This window comes from Citrus sinensis, chromosome 7, assembly GCF_022201045.2.
Source record: "Citrus sinensis cultivar Valencia sweet orange chromosome 7, DVS_A1.0, whole genome shotgun sequence".
NCBI lineage: Eukaryota > Viridiplantae > Streptophyta > Magnoliopsida > Sapindales > Rutaceae > Citrus > Citrus sinensis.
In genome coordinates this window covers 13731400-13751750 of record NC_068562.1, presented here as the reverse complement: position 1 = coordinate 13751750, position 20351 = coordinate 13731400, and the positions used below count along the sequence as shown (strand labels likewise).

Sequence of the window (20351 nt, the reverse complement as noted above, 5' to 3'; positions counted from 1 at the left end):
TCCATCCCACTAAGAAATTTTTAACAGACATGTTATGCCCTATTTAATATGAAATTATACATTTGACTTGTTGAATTAATTATTTCATTAACTTAAGTGTAAATTTTTGTTAAAAATATCTCATATATTTATATTTTTAGTCCAATTGTAAAATTTAAATTAAGCCCAAATGCCCAATTGAGTAAAATACAATAAATATTTAAAATCATATTTTAACTTTTCACGATTTTGGCACTTTGTGCCTTCCTTTAAAGGCCAAAAGTCTTGATTTCTATCTAAAACTTTTGATACTGACATATAGGCATCACTATTTTTTTTTTGGAGCTGAATGGCAGTAGAGGAGAACAAAAAATAAAATTTTAGAAACCCAGAACACTGGCAATTGTAAAATGTATCAAATATTGATATATAATTCTTATAGTTAATTTTTTTTGTTATTTTTATATGTTTTATTCCTTACATTTTATACTAGTAAAAATTTTAACCTGCATGAATTCAATTTTGTTGCTATACCACTCTATCCTTCCAACACCCACTACATACAAATTTTATTAATTTCTCAATTCATTAATAATTTCTTAGAAAATTCTAAAAGTTATCTTGAATAAGTTTTCAAAAACCGTTAGAAACTTTCTCTTAAAAAATTCTGATATATATTAATCTAACTTTCATTAATATTAAAAAACTTTTATTTTTTATTTTCAATAAAATGGATTCGAAATCACAAAATTTCAAACGGAATATTGTGGTATGAGTCACGACAATACGTGGCAATCGTATATTAAAAGAATTGAAAATTAGAAGAAAAACTTGAAATTAAAACAACTAAAACTCTAAAAGTCCTTAATCACATTTAGATCCCTGAACTTTAATATTATTTCCTACACGAAGAGAAAGTGTGTTGATTGTACAATACATTTTAGTTTTTATATTTTATGAAAACACAAATAATAATTTTATTTCAACAACAATTATAGTAATAAGAGATTCAACGTTACGATAGATTTAAGCACACATCATTACAATTCATTAATGGTCGTATTTGTTTTATTACACTAACGAATATGAGGATACAATCCGCTGTCTATAATATATTATAATTATATTAGAAATATCTTTTTTAATTTTTACTATTTGTCTTTTATTAATAGATTTAACTCTTCGACTAATACAATAACATTTTTTAAAGTATGAAAATTTTTAATTATTACATAACAAAAAATAAAGAAAATTATTAAATCCACCGAAAATCTTGATGAAACTGAATTAACTGAAAGTTCTTTCAGTGTTAACTTACATTGTGATGGTTAAAATTCAACATTACTATAAGCTAATCTTATTTCTATCATTTTAATTTGCCCTGTTTGATATAAAACAAACATTATTCCATTATTTGAGAAAACATGAAAAAAAGGGATATATATGTTATTATCCAGACCCAGTACACACGTATGGACATGCATTTATAAGTAGAGGAATTATCCATTTAAGCTTCCTTATTCTTCATTTCGGTCCAATTTGACACCTGACCCTTTCTTTCTCTTTTTCGGAGAAAGCAAACAAACCAACCAACAAAACTTATCGGCTGCAATCAATCAATCCCTCAAGGTTCTTCTTCTCCTTCCATTTCATTAAATTTGTTTATATATAAATTATTTTGACTTATTTTGACAAGTGATTAAGAGTTAAGGACAACATCCACCGATTGTTGTAAGATTCTTGATTTTGGTTTTTTTTTTTCGGATTCTTTTACTGAAATGGGTTGAATAATATAATATAATCATACTTTGAGTCAATTGCAGCTGAAATTAGTTCTTTTTTTAAAAGAAAAAAATAAAAATTTGAAATGGTTTTAAATCAGTCAATCGTGCATGGATCCTAATAGAGATTTGGTGAGTTATTTTGAATCAGAATTCTTTATCTGTTTGTGAATTAGACCAAATTTTTGTGCCAGAACGTTTTCCTTTGAATTCCTTTTTTTCTTTTAGTTATTCATTTGTCTCTTTGGATGTTTCGTGTTTGTGGGTGTGTGCAAACTTGTTAAAGATTCGATTTTTCACGGAAAAACGAAATTTTCCTGTGAAACTACGGAACCCATCTTCTGTTTTTTTTTTCCTTTAAAATATGATTCTAGAATATTTTGTTTACCCAAAACAAAAGCAACCCAGAAAAGCTTTACTGTGGAAATAAAAGTACAGGTTGTTCATATGGATTCTTAAGTAAATTTCAAGTTTTCTGAGGTTTAGATGCTGTCCATGTTGTAATTTTGATCTAAAGGGATTTGGTCGCCTTGGATTTCCAATGGGAAACTCAGTGAAGCTGGGGAATTTTAAGTGATACTCCGTTGAAGTATGGATGGCCGAAAAGTCAAAGAGTTGTCTATATAAGGAAACTAATGCTACTGCAAAAGCCAGCTGACTGTTAATATTTGTCTAGAGCAACACGTGTATAGTGAGACTGTAGTTTGATGATTGCTTCCATCATACATGCTAGCTGAACAAAATTATTTTTTGTCGTATTATGGTTGTGGCGCTTTTGGCTAGAAGGCATTGAATTTCATTAGATTATGTGTTGCGCCCATAATGGTGTATTATTTAATGGAATATCACGTGTTTGTTATGCACTTTTTTAAGAGTGTCATGATATATTTTTTTCCCCAATTAAACCAAACAAGGAAAATTAGTGGTAGAAACAAGAAGTATTTATTTGAGATCAACTATAAGGTTGCTCTATGTTCGCAAATAGAAAATGACGAACACTGAAATTATTGGTGCTAAAAGCTATCAGGTTGTGAATTCCTCTTAAGATCAAAGAGTCATATAACATTTTTATATGTAGATTGACTTTTTGTATTCATAAGTTGTGTTTGGAAATAATGGTTTTTTATAAAGAAATACGTCGTTACATGGAGAACGTTCAAGTTTGTTCAAATCCTAATAATAAATTTCGATGTTAAAATGACATATATTTTGAATCGATTGTCATTGACTTCTTTCCTCACCCTCTTAGTTTAGAATCTGATGGATACCAATAATTGGAGGCCTACTCCTCCAGTTGGAGAGTCCAACCTGGACACAGGTGACTGGAGAACACAGTTGCAGCCCGATTCGCGTCAAAGAATTGTGAACAAGATGTAAGTGTGCAAGCTTCTTTCTTTCTCCTTTTATGATCAGCCGCATCCGTCGCTTATAGGTACTATGAATTTTTTAGTGTCCTTTGTAAGGTATAACCCTTTTAAGCATTTGTGGCGATTTAAATGATATATAGCTCAGGTTACTATGAAAACGACAAAAGGAATATCAAAGACAGTTATCAGTACTGTTATCTGTCATATGTGAGAAACACTATCCTCAAAACTAGTTATTTGTTGTTCACAAATAGCTTAAGAGTTGAATCATGGACCTGCTCACAGATAGTGGCTTATCGCCTATATATCGGCACTGAATGCAAAACTTGAACACAAAATTTAATTGGTTAGGATTGTCCTATTTATCACTCTGTATTGTTTGGCCAACTTCCTCATTTTGATTAAGGCACATGACCAGATGAATATTGTTTTGTGACTGAGAATGGGCTTTGGAGTGCCAACATAGTGACTCATTAATTTATTGATTTTGTTTAGAATGGATACATTAAAGAGACATCTTCCTTTTTCTGGCCAAGACGGATTAAATGAACTCAAGAAAATTGCTGGAAGGTTTGAGGAAAAGATCTATACCGCTGCCTCAAGTCAGGTAATTCCAATTTGACTTCCTTGAATTTTCAATATTTCATATATTTGTTTATGTAAAGTTTATGTGCACTATGTCTTGCACGTGGAGGTACAGACACATGCATATTTGGTGCTAAATAGACTTGTAAAGGAAGTGTGAACAAAAGGACTGAAAAATGAAAAAAGAAATAAAAATGATATTGGCTGTAGATGGTCTTTAGTTTCTTAATATCTGTTACAGATGCTGTCATTTAAAATGCACTTTGAAAAAAGGGAAGAGGAGAGAGAATAAGAAAGTTGGAAGGGGAAAAAGGGCTACTATGGTTACAAATCTTCTAAAATATGAAAGTGAAAATAAAATCCTTTTTTCCTCTTTGACCTTGCCGCATATGATGGTAGTGGTTGTAAGGAAGACTTTCTGAGCATAATGAGCCCCTGGGCATTTTCTATTTGCTGTTTGTGTCATGTCTTATCATTTTCTTTAGTCATGGCATGACCATTAGCTTCTGTTTCTTCTGTTTTCCATTTTCTTTTCTTTTGTGATTCTGGTAACATGGAGTGCTAAATTATTTGTACTGGTATCGAATTTTTCAGTCGGATTATCTGCGGAAGATATCTCTGAAGATGCTTTCAATGGAGTCAAAGTCTCAGAATGCAATGCCTAATTCATTGCAATCCAACAATCCTGGCAGTAGCAACAGACCCCCTGATCCAGGTAGTGACATGGAATATTAAATGCAGTTTCGCAGCTTCGCTTTCAATCTGACAACAAACTGCTGTTTGGAAAGTAGAGCTGGTTATCATTATTCAGACACAATGTTAGTAATGCATGAATGTTCATTTTGATTATATATTTCGATAAAAAACACGGTTATATATGTGTGAATTAGTTTTGTTGGACATTCCAAGCCATAAGTTTAAGCTGCCAAGTGGAGCCAGTTGTAGTATTTGTAGCCATATAAGATTTGAACTTAAAAACAATGTGGCCTGTTATGTGTGTGTTGTCAACTGTAACTGTGTTTATTTTCTTGTAGAAAACCATAGTCTTTGTGTTAATTTTGATAATAGCATTATTGGCGAGCTTCGTGGCAATTATCTAATATATGCTTATATTGCTACTATGTTTTAGGAAAATCAAGGTGAATCATTTATTAACTATAAATTTTAATTGGACATGGTTAGGTATTTATTCATGTCATCTAGTGTTAGATATGCCACTTTTTTAATCTAAGAACCATATTGCAGAAATGAGTGGATTTGGTTGTCCTGTCCTATCATTCATATTAATTACTGTTTATCATCAATACGTATATCGTGGAGGGTTGCAAAGGAAAGGCAATTGATACATGTGTCCAAATATAATTTGTTATTGTTTTTCATTCTTATTTCCAGATACATTTTGATGCTTGGTGAATTATGAATTGATTGCTCTGAATTAACTCCGCAATTGGTGTTTAAATGATTCTTTTAGTTAAAATGTTAGTCGTTCAAGGGCTTTAATGGCTATGTTTTTGGGATGGTAGTTCCTCTAAGTTGGTGTTTTTGTTGGTTTTTTTACTTTACATAGGGTCTATGCAAAACCAAGTTCACAATCAAGGGCAATCACTTCCTATTCCATTGTCAGCTAATCAGTCCCAAGTACGGCAACAGCTATTATCGCAGAACATTCAGAATAACATGTTGTCAGCAGGAGTTCAAGGTTCTTCTGGATTATCATCTGCTCTTCCTTCTGTCTCTGGTTTATCCCAGTCTCCTATCCCTAGTGTTGTAGGCCAAACTGTCAACATGCAAAATATGTCTGGGATTTCACAAAACTCAGGAGGGAATTCAATGGGGCAGGGGGTGCCCTCCAATCTTTTTGCCAATTCCCAGAGGCAAATTCAAGGAAGGCAACAGGTCCTCCCCCAACAGCAACAACAGCACTCCCAGAATTCACAGCAGTTTTTATATCACCAGCAGTATCCACAACAGCCTCTGAACAAGAAGCTGCAACAGGGAGGTCTCTCACACACACTAATGCAACCTCAGATCCAGCAGCAGCCACAACAGCAGCCAAACCTATTGCAGCCTAATCAGTTGCAATCTTCTCAGCAATCTGGTATGCAAACATCATCTGTTATGCCTAACATGATGCAATCAGCCCCTCTCCCTGGTCTTCAACAGAACCAGCAGTCTTCAGTTCAGCAATCAACACAACCCATGATGCAGCAGCATCCACAATCAGTCCTTAGGCCGCAGCAACAACAGCAACAAACTGTGGGTATTCATCAACAGCAAACACCAATGCCACAGCAGTCAGTAATGCCACCACAGCAACAGCAACAGCAGCAGCTAATGGGACAACAACCAAACACTGTAAACATGCAGCAGAGTCAGTTGATTGGCCAACAAAACAATGTTGGAGACATGCAGCAGCAGCAGAGGTTGCTTGGCCAGCAGAGTAATCTTCCAAACTTGCAGCAGCAACAACAGCAGCAGCAACAGCAACAGCAACAGCAGCAGCAACAGCAGCAGCAGTTAATGGCTCAGCAAAACCTCTCAAGTATGCATCATCAACAGTTGGGCCCACAAAGTAATGTTTCAGGATTACAGCAGCAGCCGCAGCAACAGCTGCTTGGAACTCAGTCTGGGAACTCAAGCATGCAGACTAATCAACACCCTGCACATATGTTACAGCAACCCAAGGTTCCAGTGCAGCAACAAATGCAGCAGAGTGCTCCTAATTTGTTACCGAATCAAGGCCAGCAACAGCAATCACAACCACAACAGCAGCAGATGATGTCACAAATTCAATCACAGCCTACTCAGCTGCAACAGCAGTTGGGTTTACAGCAACAGCCTAATCCATTACAACGAGATATGCAGCAAAGACTTCAGGCATCAGGTCAAGCATCTGCTTCCTTGCTTCAACCGCAGAATGTAATGGATCAGCAAAAGCAGTTATATCAACCACAAAGAGCCCTTCCAGAGACATCGTCAAGTATGTTGTTTCATATATGCGGTTAATTAGTCTTGTTATGGCTGTGCCTTTGCTGTTTTATTCCATTTTATTAGTAATATTTATTCCCTTTTTACCTCTCATACATCAATTTTTTATAATAGTATCTAAATCTTTTGGCTTATAAAAGTGCATTATGGTCCATGAGATTTTATCTCATTGTTCATTGCAATAATGGATTCACGAGTAATGCTTCAATTTGTATTTCGTATATTTTTTCACTTACTAAGTTAATGACCATGTTTTATCTTGATCAAATCTGTAAGCTCATGGTAAAGATGCCAGTTCCCAATTTGTCTCTCTGTCCCACCACTACTCCTTTGGGCACATACACTGAAACTTATTGCTTCTCAACATCACTTCTATTGATGCTACTGAAGGCTCCTCTTTCTTGCAGAGCAACTAAGAATTTTAAATGCATGGTTGATTGTGGACAGGAGTGAAGTTTGTTTTCCATAACTTTTTTGCTTGAAGAGTTTATGAGTGCCATCTCTTAATTGTTTTGCTTGTGGCAGAAATTGATTCTTGTTTTCTTGTCCGCCTAAATTGCTTCAGATAGTTATGATGAACTCATCTTGCTTTGCTTTGTTCCACCGTATGAATTACATATTTGCTTGTGATTTGCTTCTATGTGATGCTGTTCATCCCACCATCAAAACCTGCACAACATGATCCCAATCTTTTCCTTTTGCCACTGGAATTTCAGGTTACCTTAAATTCTATTGAAACATCCGTGACTGCTCCACTGCATGGCATGTGTATAGTATAATTTTCTGTGTTATTTATTACGAATCAAACATGTGCCTTTCCATTAACTTACATGTGCCTTTATTATAATGATAGCATCTCTTGACTCCACACACCAGACAGGACAAGCAAATGGGGTTGATTGGCAAGAGGAGGTGTATCAAAAGGTAATTTTTCATGTCCTTTAATAAAGTCTACTTATAATTCTCGTAAGAAAATATTCAAGGTGATGATCTGGGTCTGATAGTGGTGAAATTTGGATTGGGAAAACCTAGGGTCTATTAAGAATGTTCAACTTGAAATCACTTAGAAACTGTATTGATATCCTTGTGATAGTAACTCAACACCTTTTTAGGATAAAGAGATCCATTAATCTTAGAAGACTTGTCAAAGCATAAATGAAATTTTTTGTGACTTAATCTATTATTTCTTTGTTTGATCTTACAGCAAAAATTCCCTTAAGCGTTCATTACACCAAGAAAATGAGAATGAGTGATTCAGGTCACCCTGTGAAATTAAGTTTCTTGATTAGGACTGAGGTAGTCATACTAGATATTAGATGATATAAAGCGACGATGATAAAAAATTTGGGGCAAAGAAAGCTAAACCGTGGCAAGAGAGGTTTCTGCTTTCTTGATTTATCTTCCGTATACCTGTATTTTTGTTTTGCATTCTCTAATCAGGGTAGGGATCTATGATTTTTTGAGACACAACTACAAATCTATCAGTGAGAGTTTATTTATCAAAAAGAACATTTTTCCATCATTTTATCAAAATTTAGGCTCGTTTCCTTTTTTATTTTTCCCCCCCCCCCCCCCCCCCCAATATATGTATGCTTAAATTCCACAGTTGTGTAAAATCTTATGATTTGTCGATCTGCTTTTCATGATCCCCTCTCAAGGAACCATCCATTATTCAAAATGCAAATCCCATGAACAGTCTTGCTTTTACCCTCGTTCATGGCCATACTTCCAATGCATAGGCATGGTTTATGTAGGATGCAAATAAGGTGTAATTTTGAGTGTTTAAGTACACAGCAACCCTGACTATTGGCATGGTTCACCTATGAACTCTTAAGACTTTCTGTGAAATTGTGATCTGAGATTTTTCTGCTTTTGAAATTGATGGAGAAAACAATCTGTTATGTCAATGTTTTGCTTATTATGCTTTATAGTGAATTAATTTTTGAATTAAGTTTACCTTTGTTCCTCTTTAATGGATAGCGTATTTAATGTACTTGGTTTTCTTTCTCCTTGTATTCATTTCACTAATGTTACTGTAACTTGTGAATCACTGAACTGATGGTTTGGTTCGTACTTATTTTTTCATTTTTGATGAGAAGTTTGAAGCTGAAATATGTTTTCATGTCTAAAACGATAATTCATCCTTTCACTCATACATATCCGCGTTTATGAATTTTTTTTTCACTTTAATCTGACCTTTTCTGTTAAGAAAAAATTATGACTGATGGAGAAACAATCCGTTATGTCATGTTTTGCTGATTATGCTTTAGAGTGAATTAGGTTTAGCTTTGTTCCTCTTTAATGGATGGCATATTTAATGTACTTGGTTTTCTTTCTCCTTGTATTCCTTTCACTAACATTTCTGTTAAGAAAAAATTATGACTGATATACTAACCATCTGTGCTGTTAAATATTCTATATGCAGCAACTATCTGTTCTACCCTGTGGGACGTGAAGAAGCGAATAATTTAACAATTTTGTTTTGCAAATTTTACTTTGCAGATTAAAACCATGAAGGAGATGTATTTACCCGAATTAAATGAAATGTATCAGAAAATTGCTGCTAAATTGCAGCAGGTAAGCGATCCCTTTATCCTCAACCATATTGATTAACTAGCGTTTCCATCTGATCTCTGGCTGTAATGGAATATTCCTTCAAGTTCATCTGCTTATCAATTCTTAGGGCGTGTTCTGTCAGGAAGCCTTTTCAGATATTCCCTAAGCCTTCCACTTCTCTTGCCTCCTATAGAGAACAAAAATTATACCGCCAACATTTTGTCTGCATCGTTGTTATCTTGTTATTTTTTACTGTAATAGGCTGTTTCTTATTATGTATATTTTTGTTTCTGCTTGTCAGCATGATTCTCTTCCACAACAACCGAAATCAGATCAGCTTGAAAAGCTGAAAATATTTAAGACCATGTTGGAGCGCATTATAACATTTTTACAGGTTTCGAAAAGCAATATTTTACCTGGTTTTAAGGAGAAGCTGGGTTCTTATGAGAAGCAAATAGTTAATTTCATCAGTACAAACAGGCCAAGGAAGCCTGTTTCTTCAATGCAACAGCAAGGACAGCTACCCCCAACACATATGCATTCCATGCAGCAGCAACAGTCTCAAATTAGTCAAGGGCAGCCTCATGACAATCAAATGAACTCACAGATTCAATCAATGAACTTAGCAGGTTCAATGGTTACTATGCAACCAAACAATGTGACAAATGTACAGCATAATTCAGTACCTTCTGTCTCAGGGGTTTCAACTTCACAACAGAATATGTTAAATTCAGTGCAGCCAGGTCCCAATATGGATTCAGGACAAGGAACTTCATTAAGCTCAATGCATCAAGTTAATGCTGGATCTCTGCAACAAAATTCTGTGAGTGCTCCCCAACAAGCAAGCATTAACAATTTACCATCACAAAGTGGAGTGAACATGCTGCAGTCAAATATTAATGCTCTCCAGTCGAATTCAAATATGATGCAACACCAGCATTTGAAGCAACATCAGGAGCAGCAAATTTTACAGTCACAACAGCTGAAACAAATGCAACAGCGCCATATGCAGTTTCAGAAACAGCAGCTTATGCAACAACAGCAGCAGCAACAACATCAACAGCAACAGCATCAGCAGCAACAACATCAGCAAGCAAAACAGCAACTGCCAGCACAGCTGCCGACACACCAAATGCCACAGCTGAATCAGATGAATGATGTAAATGACTTGAAAATTAGGCAGGGGATGGCTGTTAAGCCTGGGGTTTTTCAGCAACATCTGACATCAGGCCAGCGCTCAGCTTATTCCCATCAACCATTGAAACCAGGGGCTCAGTTTCCTATTTCTTCACCCCAGCTCCTTCAGACTGCATCCCCTCAAATACCACAACATTCTTCTCCTCAGGTTGACCAGCAGAATCTGCTTCAATCAATCACAAAAAGTGGAACCCCATTGCAGTCCGTGAACTCTCCTTTTGTTGTTCCATCTCCTTCAACGCCCATGGCTCCATCGCCTATGCCAGGGGATTCTGAGAAACCCATATCTGGTATTTCTTCACTTTCAAATGCTGGAAATATTGGACATCAACAAACCACTAGTGCTCAAGCAGCAGCTCCATCCCTTGCAATTGGCACTCCTGGGATATCAGCCTCACCTTTGCTTGCTGAGTTTACTGGTCCAGATGGTGCTCATGGTAATGCTTTGACAGCTATTTCTATCAAGGCAAGTGTTACAGAGCAGCCTCTTGAGCGCTTAATTAAAGCGGTAAATATATCTTGGTACACTGAGTTTTTGTGGTATTTAGTGATGTTTCCCCATATAAAAGGGATAATTGTATTGTTTTCTTAAAATTTATATCTGTTTTGAATATATTGTTTGTTTATTTTTCAGGTGAAATCAATGTCACCTAAAGCATTGAGTGCATCTGTCAGTGACATTGGGTCAGTTGTGAGTATGATTGATAGGATAGCAGGATCAGCGCCAGGTAATGGGTCTAGAGCTGCAGTTGGTGAGGATTTGGTTGCCATGACCAAGTGTCGTCTGCAGGCTAGAAATTTCATCACACAAGATGGATCGAGTGGACCGCGGAAAATGAGGCGTTATACAAGTGCAATGCCCTTGAGTGTTGTATCATCAGCCGGTAGCATGAATGATAGTTTTAAGCAATTGACTGGTTCAGAGACCTCTGACCTGGAGTCAACTGCAACATCTAGTATCAAGAGGCCAAGAATAGAGGTATTGTACTTAGTTTCTAACTTGTATAACAACAGCAGGTTCATGTTAATGGACTAATTGCAGTTGGATTTATGATATAAAACTTTGGTTGACACCTTTTGCTGTAGTTACTGGGACTGCATCTATGAAATGTTCTTTTCTTGAGTTACTAAATGATTGACTATCTAGTTTTACAAAGACAAAATATTCTCTTTACAATTTTGCACTTGGCAAATAACTTACCTTTTCTTCATAAGTCCTATTTCAAGGACATTTATTAATTCTTTGAAATTCCAGTTTTTGTAACCTTTGATTTATGTAATGCATAAGCTGGATCATATCAAATGCAAAGAGGCGCTACTTATTTTGCTTCTGTATTCTATAGAACTATTAGGGCCATCTTTATGTTCATCACTCTTAGGTATAACAAAAATATTTGGCACCTGTTACAGGCTAATCACGCCCTTTTGGAAGAAATAAGGGAAATAAATCAACGGCTTATAGACACGGTGGTTGATATCAGTGATGAAGATGCTGATCCAACTGCAGCTGGTTCTGCTGGTGAAGGGGGTGAAGGGACTGTTGTTAAATGCTCTTTTAGTGCTGTTGCTCTCAGTCCAAATTTGAAATCACAGTATGCTTCAGCACAAATGGTGAGGTTTTTTGCCTTCCAAAAAGGAATAAAATCCTTACTTTCTAGTGCTTTCCTCTGTATTTATTCGTGTTTCCATGAATTGCAGTCACCTATTCAGCCTTTGCGTTTGCTTGTTCCTACAAATTACCCAAATTGCTCTCCAATACTATTAGACAAGTTCCCTGTGGAAATTAGGTAAGGGAATGCTACATTTCTACTTTTTCTATTTTATTTTCCAGAAGTTGGTATTACTTGTAGCAGCACGTCGTGTTATTTTCATTAACTCACTGAAACTGCTCTCCAATACTTTCCATAGTTCCTTTTTTCCACTCATCCCGCCTAATCGTATCTTTTGATTGAAAATTTGTTGAATGAGCCAAAATCATCTAAACTTACTTTCCTTGTGTCTAACTTAAATGACATAATCAATTTTCTAGACCAAGTCTGACAAACTTGTGAAACCACGAAACACACTTTGTTTTTGACAGTAAGGAATACGAAGATCTTTCGGTGAAGGCAAAGTCCAGGTTTAGCATCTCTCTACGAAGCCTTTCACAACCCATGTCACTCGGGGAGATAGCCAGGACTTGGGATGTTTGTGCACGAACCGTTATTTCTGAGTATGCCCAGCAAAGTGGTGGAGGCAGTTTCAGCTCAAAATACGGAACCTGGGAAAACTGCCTGAGCGCCGCATGATCATGCCTTCAGACTCGTGCAAATCTGTCGAACGGTTATCCCAGTTAGCCATGCTGAAGAATTTACTACAAATGCTTCAGCCATGGTGATGACTTAACCACTCAAGCACTTTGCCAGATGGGCACCGTCAACACAAGCACTGTGTTTTGGGGAAGTTTTGTCTTACCTTGTAGCTCTCATGGGGTTATGTGTATGAAAGTTCTCTTGGGGTAAAAGCACAGCAATAGCATCCATATAGCATTGACCATGTGTATTTATAATGTAAAAGATGTCTGTAATTATGGTGCAATACTGTAATGTGAGAAGGTATCCTGTTTTGATTTGGTTGTTTTCAGTTGAAAGATGAGAGAAAGTGAGAAACTTTTTCTCTCTTAATGTTCTAGAAATTTCATTGCAAGGAATGAAGGTTTTATTTAGTAAATGTTGATTTTTCTTTTAATACGAGTTCAAATGAGCTTTGAAAGATAATTATGGGGATCGTTAACTAAATAAGTTCAATGGGTTGCTTTGGTTACAATTTGATCAAAGATCAATTTTTAATCTGAGATATTTAAGAGATTCTAATCTACTGTTGGAGAAAAAGACTTTGAGCCCAGAACGTGTTTCCTTCTATGCTGGAAATGGGGTATTGACGCTCTGTACTCTACTGCACACAACTCGTGGCATACAGCTAAGACAAATTGTTGACTACTTGTTTTCTCCGACATCAGTGTGAGTAATGATATTTACACGTAAAATTTGAAAAAAAAAATTGTAAAAAATTATTAACAAATATTTCACTAAAAAAATAAATTTATTCACCTTGTTATTTTATTTATTTTTTTAAATAAATGTTCTTCTATTTGTTTTGTATAGTTTTATGGGAACTGCTACTTTACGTTGCATGTAAGGTACAATTTCTTACAAATTTAGATATAAATCTCACTTAAATCCATCAGTCTTGTAAAAAATTGTACCTTACATGCAAAGTAAGGTAGCAAAAGCCTAATTTTATATGTAATTTTGCATGTAAATCATTTTCCGTCAATTATTAGTCGTTGCGTGAAAGCTCACTGCTTTAATTTTGGGGCCCTTGATATTTAAATCATTTTATTTATTTTCCGTCAATTCCCATTTCCCTCTATTCTTGTGGTGTCGTGATGGTTTTGGTAATCACATCCAAACGGGCTCTAGACTAAAGTTCTTCCATCAGACTCTTGTTTTTCTTTATCGAAATCTCAAACAAAATATGGGTAATGTTATTGGAATCCAGTTCTCATGTGATGCCATTTTGTCTCACTGCCTAAATTGTACTCTCAGCAAAGCAACATGCATAAGCCAGCTCGAAGATAATCTTGTTGATTTGCAGGCTAAATTGGAAAAATTAATTGAAGCAAAGAATGACGTGATGATGAGGGTTGTAATTGCTGAAAGACAACAAATGAGATGCTTGAACCAAGTGCAAGGGTGGCTTTCAAGGGTGCAGTCTGCGGAGACCGAAGCTGGTCAACTGATAAGAGATGGCTCTCAAGAAATTGAGAAATTATGTCTTGGTGGCTACTGTTCCAAGAACTGCAAGTCGAGCTACAACTTTGGGAAAGAGGTGGCTCAAAAGGTGCAACTTGTGGAGACTCTAATGGGAGAAAAAGATTTTGCAGTGGTGGCTCAGAGGGCACAAGAATCTGTGGCCGATGAAAGACCTACTGAGCCAATTGTAGTAGGCCTGCAATCTCAACTTGAACAAGTTTGGAGATGTCTAGTAGAAGAACCAGCTGGAATTGTTGGCTTATATGGCATGGGTGGTGTTGGTAAGACTACTCTAGTAACTCATATCAACAACAAGTTTCTTCAAGTGCCAAACGATTTTGATTGTGTGATTTGGGTTGTAGTGTCCAAAGACTTGCGTCTTGAAAATATTCAAGAGATTATTGGGGGGAAAATAGGTTTGATGAATGAGTCATGGAAGAGTAAAAGCCTCCAGGAGAAATCACTAGACATCTTCAAGATTTTAAGGGAGAAGAAGTTTGTTTTGTTGCTAGATGACTTATGGCAGCGGGTTGATTTAACAAAAGTGGGCGTCCCTATTCCCAGCCCACAAAGTAGTGCATCTAAAGTGGTATTTACAACCCGTTCTGAAGAAATTTGTGGTTTGATGGAAGCCCAAAAAAAGTTCAAAGTGGCTTGCTTATCAGATAAAGATGCATGGGAATTGTTTTGTCACAAAGTTGGAGAAGAAACTCTGAACAATCATCCTGATATTCCTGAGCTGGCACAGACAGTTGCCAAAGAGTGTGGGGGTATGCCACTTGCACTTATTACCATTGGCCGAGCTATGTCTTGCAAGAGGACGCCACAAGAATGGAGACACGCAATTCAAGTGTTAAGAACAACAGCTTCCGAGTTTCCAGGTTTGGGAAATGAGGTGTATCCTCTTTTAAAATTCAGCTATGAAAGTCTGCCCAATGATATTGTTAGATCTTGTCTCTTGTACTGTAGTTTATATCCAGAGGATTATCGAATTTCTAAAGAGAATTTGATAGATTGTTGGATTGGTGAGAGTTTTCTGAATGAAAGGGTAAAATTTGAAGTACAAAATCAAGGATACTATATTTTGGGCATTCTTGTTCATGCATGTTTACTAGAAGAGGTGGGAGAAGATGAAGTAAAAATGCATGACGTGATTCGGGACATGGCTTTGTGGATAGCATGCGACAGTGAGAAGAAGGGGAAGAAATTTTTAGTATGTGCAGGTGCTGGATTGACTGAGGACCCAGGTGTTAGGGGATGGGAAAATGTGAGTAGATTGTCACTGATGCAAAATCGCATTAAGAATCTGTCAGAGATTCCTAAGTGCCCTCATCTCCTTACTTTATTTCTTAACAGTAATGAGTTAAAGATAATCACTAATGACTTCTTTCAGTTTATGCCTTCTCTCAAAGTTTTAAGCCTATCACGCAACAGACGACTAACCAACTTACAGTTAGGGATTTCAAAGTTGGTTTCACTCCAACATCTTGATCTTTCACTTACAAACATAGAAAAGTTGTCAGGAGAGTTAAAGGCCGTGGTAAATCTCAAATGTTTGAATTTGGAATACACATGGAGTTTAGTGACAATTCCACAGCAACTAATAGCTAGTTTTTTGAGGTTACATGTGTTGAGAATGTTTGGTGTTGGTGATGATGCATTTGAAGTAGCATCAGAAGACAGCGTTTTATTTGATGGGGGTGAATTTTTAGTGGAGGAATTGCTTGGTTTGAATCATTTAGAGGTTTTGAGCTTGACCCTGAGAAGTCCTTATGCTCTCCAGAGCTTTTTGACCTCGCATAAGTTACAATGTTGTACTCAAGCTCTATTCCTTCAATACTTCAAAGATTCAACATCGCTTGTTGTTTCATCTTTGGCAAACCTGAAGCGCCTCAACGTATTACGGATTGCAGACTGTGAAAAATTGGAAGAATTGAAGATTGATTATACAGGGGAAATACAACATTTCGGTTTCCGCAGCCTTTGTAAGGTTGAAATAGCCCGGTGCCAAAAATTGAAGGACCTGACATTCCTTGTTTTTGCTCCAAACCTCGAGTCTATTGAAGTAAAAAGTTGCCTTGCATTGGAAGAAATTGTAAGTGATGTTCCGGAGGCGATGGGAAATCTAAACCTATTTGCAAAACTCCAATATCTTGAATTACTTGGTCTGCCAAATTTGAAGAGTATTTACTGGAAGCCCCTGTCCTTCCCACGTCTGAAAGAAATGACAATAATTACTTGTAATAAGCTTAAAAAGCTTCCAGTTGATTCCAACAGTGCAAAGGAGTGTAAAATTGTTATTCGTGGAGACAGAGAATGGTGGCGACAGCTTCAATGGGAGGATGAAGCCACTCAAAATGTTTTTCTTCCCTGTTTCAAATCTCTACTGGAGATTACTGAGCAGAGATTGTAATGGAATTCTGGTGAGTGCTATTTCTTACATTAATTCTTCTTGTTAATTTCCTTCATGTAATAAAATACTCTGTTTCTTTCCTTCCCATTTGTCGTATGTTGTGACACAGCTTGATCAAAGTAGCCTTGTCTCCCTTGATGGTTTCTCACTGAATTTATTATATACAATTTTAGTTTGGGTTTACATGATATTTGCAGAATTATGAGGTTACATATGACAATTTTTCTATTTTCAGAACTGAACAAGAAAATATTTATCAAAAAAGTCTAATGCATTCCTCTGCATTTAATATGTGTATTCAGATGAGTTGCAGTCACCTGTTAAGCCCTTGTGTTTGCTTGTTCCTACAAATGACCCTAATTGCTCTCCAATGCAGTTAGAGAAGTTTTCAGTTGAAATAAGGTAAGGGAATGCTACATTTCATTTTGAGTTTTCTTTTTTGATTTCGGAAGTTCGTGTTTTACTTATAGTGTTCCAGCTCCTCGTGTTAATTATTTTAATAAACTCACCAAAATTTAGCTCCAGTGCTTTCATTTTTGTTTGTTTTGACATTAATCTCCAATAGTTTTTTTCGGTGGTAACACCTAATCACGAGGAGACGTGGTGAGCTTTATAGTAATAAATTGTAAATTGATTCTATATGATGTATATTTTGAACTTGTAATTCTACTTTTATATGTATTTGATTGAATGATATTTCAGTGTGTTAGCAAAAAGTAATAAAATATTATTAAAACTTAGGCCTATTTGATATTAAGGTACTCTAATTTTTAAGCACAACTGCTGTTTAAAAAAAAAAATTATAACTATAAAACAAAAGGTAATAGAGTTTAGTAAATATGATTTTAAGTAAATATGATTTTAAGTAATAATTTGACAACAATAATAAAAAAATTACAGATTTTTCATCATATAAGTGTGAAATGAAATCAATTTAACTTTGTAGCCACAATAGCAAGTATTTACCAAACACTCAAGTGGTGATACAACTACTCAACCTCAACAGCAACCAGGGCTTTAGTATTCTTTAGATTTTACAAGTTGAGAAATTTAATTACAATTACTGCCAATGAGAGGAAAGTACTCTTTGTTTATGAAATATGGGATGTACCGAACACAACTTGTGGCAAGCTAAGATGAATCGTTCATATTCATATATTCCCTGCCACTTGTTCATTGTGTATGCTTTTCGTATTTGAGAGCACACTTTATTTTGAAACTGGGGGCCATGTTTAATACATTTTGTGTCTTACCAAACAATGCATTACACTTTTTATGTATATGAATTTCATGCCTATATAAGTTACATTTTTTAAGTATATATCCTCTTAACTGTTGGGGTGTTCCCAATTTTCGTTTCGTTTATTTTTATTTATTTTTAACTACTATTAGCGTTCGGAGAGCTCCTCTGTACTCTCTTGCTTTCTTAGTAATAAAAACATGCATTGATATAGGAAAGACATGCAAAATAAAATTTACCTTCTCTATGCTTCACATCACCAATTTAAATTGGATATACATCAATTTCAAGTCCATGAAGATTTGCTTACCTCTGCACAGTTCACAAATGCTTTTCCCTCTAGCTGACTGATTGAAACAAACAATTTGAAATTCAACCGATGCTTATATAACTAAAGAGGAGATTTGATTACAAGGCATATTATGTTTCAATATACTGATAAGATTAGCGAAGTTTTATTTACATCTCTATACCTATCATGGCAATTGTTGATATAATCATGTTACAACAGATAATAAATTAATTTCAGTTAATTGCTTTGTGCATTGCAAGACATTTAATTAATTATATATGAATATATAATACAATGTAATTTGACTTTCAAAGTTGCTTTAAAAAAACATTTTGAGTTTTGTTACATGGTATGACTAGATTGAGAAGCAAAGCTGATATTGAATTGTTGGTGGCCACTTTTTGGACGTGGAGTGCAAGAAACCATTTCTTATTTAAAGGAAAGAGGGAGAATCCTAGGTTGCTGATAGCTAAGACAGAAGCTGTGGTTGATGCATGCAAAAGAACTCAATTACTGGCATCTGCATCTGTTGGAAATCATTAGGCTTTGTTTCAGCAGACATGAAGTCCCCTCCAACGAGGCTATTTCAAGGTAAATGCAGATGCAGCCACCAACTCAGAAAAGCAAATCACAGGGCTGGGAGCTGTTATTCGAGATGAATCTGGAATGTAATTGCAGCTGCAATTAAGCCTTCAAAGTTTTTTTGGAGATGTATCCTTTGTTTTTGTGGAGGCAAAAGCGATGGAATGGGGTATGTAGATTGCGGGTCGTGCAGGCTTGACGTTATTGGTTGTTGAATCAGACTCCCAAGAGGTGGTTAATTTTGTAAACAACAGTTAGCACAGCAGATCCAAGATCTTCCGGGTTATCTCAGAAATTCAGAACCTATTGAAGGGCTTTGATCATGTTAGTATCCAGTATGCTCAGATCTTGTAATGCTACTGCCCACTCTTTAGTTAAACTAGCTTTAAAGAAATGTATGAATGGGTTCATACCCTTCACAACTGATGTATTTATTTTCTTCAATGAATTGAAAGTGGTTTTTATTCTTTATAAATAACAAATAAATAGATAAAGAACACGGACTCCAACTTTGACTTCTAAAGGGTTTTGACATCCGTTAGCTATACCAAGGAAAATTCTTCCCATTATACTCATTTTTTTCTTCAAACCCATTTTGTCGAAATCTCATAGAAAAATATGGGGAACGCTATCGGAATCCAATTCTCATGTGATGCCATTTTATCTCTCTGCCTTGATTGTACTCTCAAGAGAGCAGCATATATAAGCCAGCTTGAAGATAATCTTGCTGATTTGCAGACTCAACTGAATAAATTAATTGAAGCAAAGAATGATGAATTGACAAGAATGATGTGATAATGAGGCTTGTAATTGCGGAAAGACAACAAATGAGACACTTGACTCAAGTGCAAGGTTGGATTTCAAGGGTCGAAGCTGTGAAAACTGAAGTTGGTGAATTGACAAGAAATAGCTCTCAAGAAATTGAGAAATAATGTCTTGGAGGCTTCAGTTCCAAGAGCTGTAAGTCGAGCTATAAGTTTGGGAAACAAGTGGGTAAAACGCTACAAGATGTGAAGACTTTAATGGGCGAAGGAGCTTTTGAGGTGGTGACTAAGAGAGATGTCTTGTAGAAGAACCAGCTGGAATTGTTGGTCTATATGGCATGGGTGGTGTCGGTAAAACTACTCTATTAACCCATATCAACAACAAATTTCTTGTGAGTTCAACTGATTTTGATTGTGTGATATGGATTGTAGTTTCGAAAGACCTACAACTTGAAAAAATTCAAGAAATTGTCGGGAAGAAGGTAGGTTTGTTGGATGGTGATTCATGGAAGAATAAAAATTCTGAAGAGAAAGCTCTAGAAATCTTCAGGTTTTTGAGTAAAAAGAAGTTTGTATTGTTGCTAGATGATAAATGGGAGCGAGTTGATCTAAACAAAGGCGGGCGTCCCTCCTCCTGGCCTTAAAAACAATGCATCTAAAGTCGTATTTAAAACCAGGCTTGTTTGTTTGCGGCCTCGTGGAAGCTAACAAGAATTTTAAAGTGGAATGCTTATCAGATAACGATGCTTGGGAACTGCTTCGACAGAAAGTTGGGTTAGAAACACTTGACAGCCATCATGATATCCTAGAGCT

The 20351-nt window shown here is 35.9% G+C and overlaps 2 protein-coding genes across 8 annotated transcripts; both read left to right on the top strand.

Annotated features, from left to right (window-relative positions):
- The first annotated feature begins 1481 nt into the window (after window positions 1-1481).
- Window positions 1482-13162, top strand: LOC102616712 (mediator of RNA polymerase II transcription subunit 15a). Of its 5 annotated transcripts, none has more exons than XM_006465174.3 (12): window positions 1482-1608; window positions 3015-3133; window positions 3623-3734; window positions 4307-4427; window positions 5280-6692; window positions 7554-7624; window positions 9203-9277; window positions 9558-10961; window positions 11088-11432; window positions 11864-12064; window positions 12152-12240; window positions 12534-13162. In XM_006465174.3, exons 2-12 carry the CDS (start codon window positions 3021-3023, stop codon window positions 12739-12741), a joined length of 4152 nt encoding a protein of 1383 aa, XP_006465237.2. In that variant the 5' UTR covers window positions 1482-1608; window positions 3015-3020; the 3' UTR covers window positions 12742-13162. The 5 variants fall into 5 exon arrangements, with proteins under 5 accessions (XP_006465237.2, XP_052300575.1, XP_052300574.1 ...); XM_052444615.1 differs by having other exon boundaries at window positions 3010-3133; window positions 5337-6692; XM_052444614.1 differs by having other exon boundaries at window positions 3010-3133; window positions 9558-10919.
- A 650-nt stretch (window positions 13163-13812) lies between these two features.
- On the top strand, window positions 13813-19238 carry LOC102616049 (probable disease resistance protein At5g63020). 3 transcript variants are annotated; one of them, XR_008056539.1, is made up of 3 exons: window positions 13813-16670; window positions 16963-17062; window positions 18606-19238. XR_008056539.1 is itself a non-coding variant. In XM_015529878.3 (2 exons), the coding sequence occupies exon 1, from the start codon at window positions 13970-13972 to the stop codon at window positions 16658-16660; it is 2691 nt and encodes an 896-aa protein (XP_015385364.2). In that variant the 5' UTR covers window positions 13813-13969; the 3' UTR covers window positions 16661-16670; window positions 16963-19238. The 3 variants fall into 3 exon arrangements, 1 of the variants encoding a protein (XP_015385364.2); XR_008056538.1 differs by having other exon boundaries at window positions 18552-19238; XM_015529878.3 differs by having other exon boundaries at window positions 16963-19238.
- Window positions 19239-20351: the final 1113 nt, after the last annotated feature.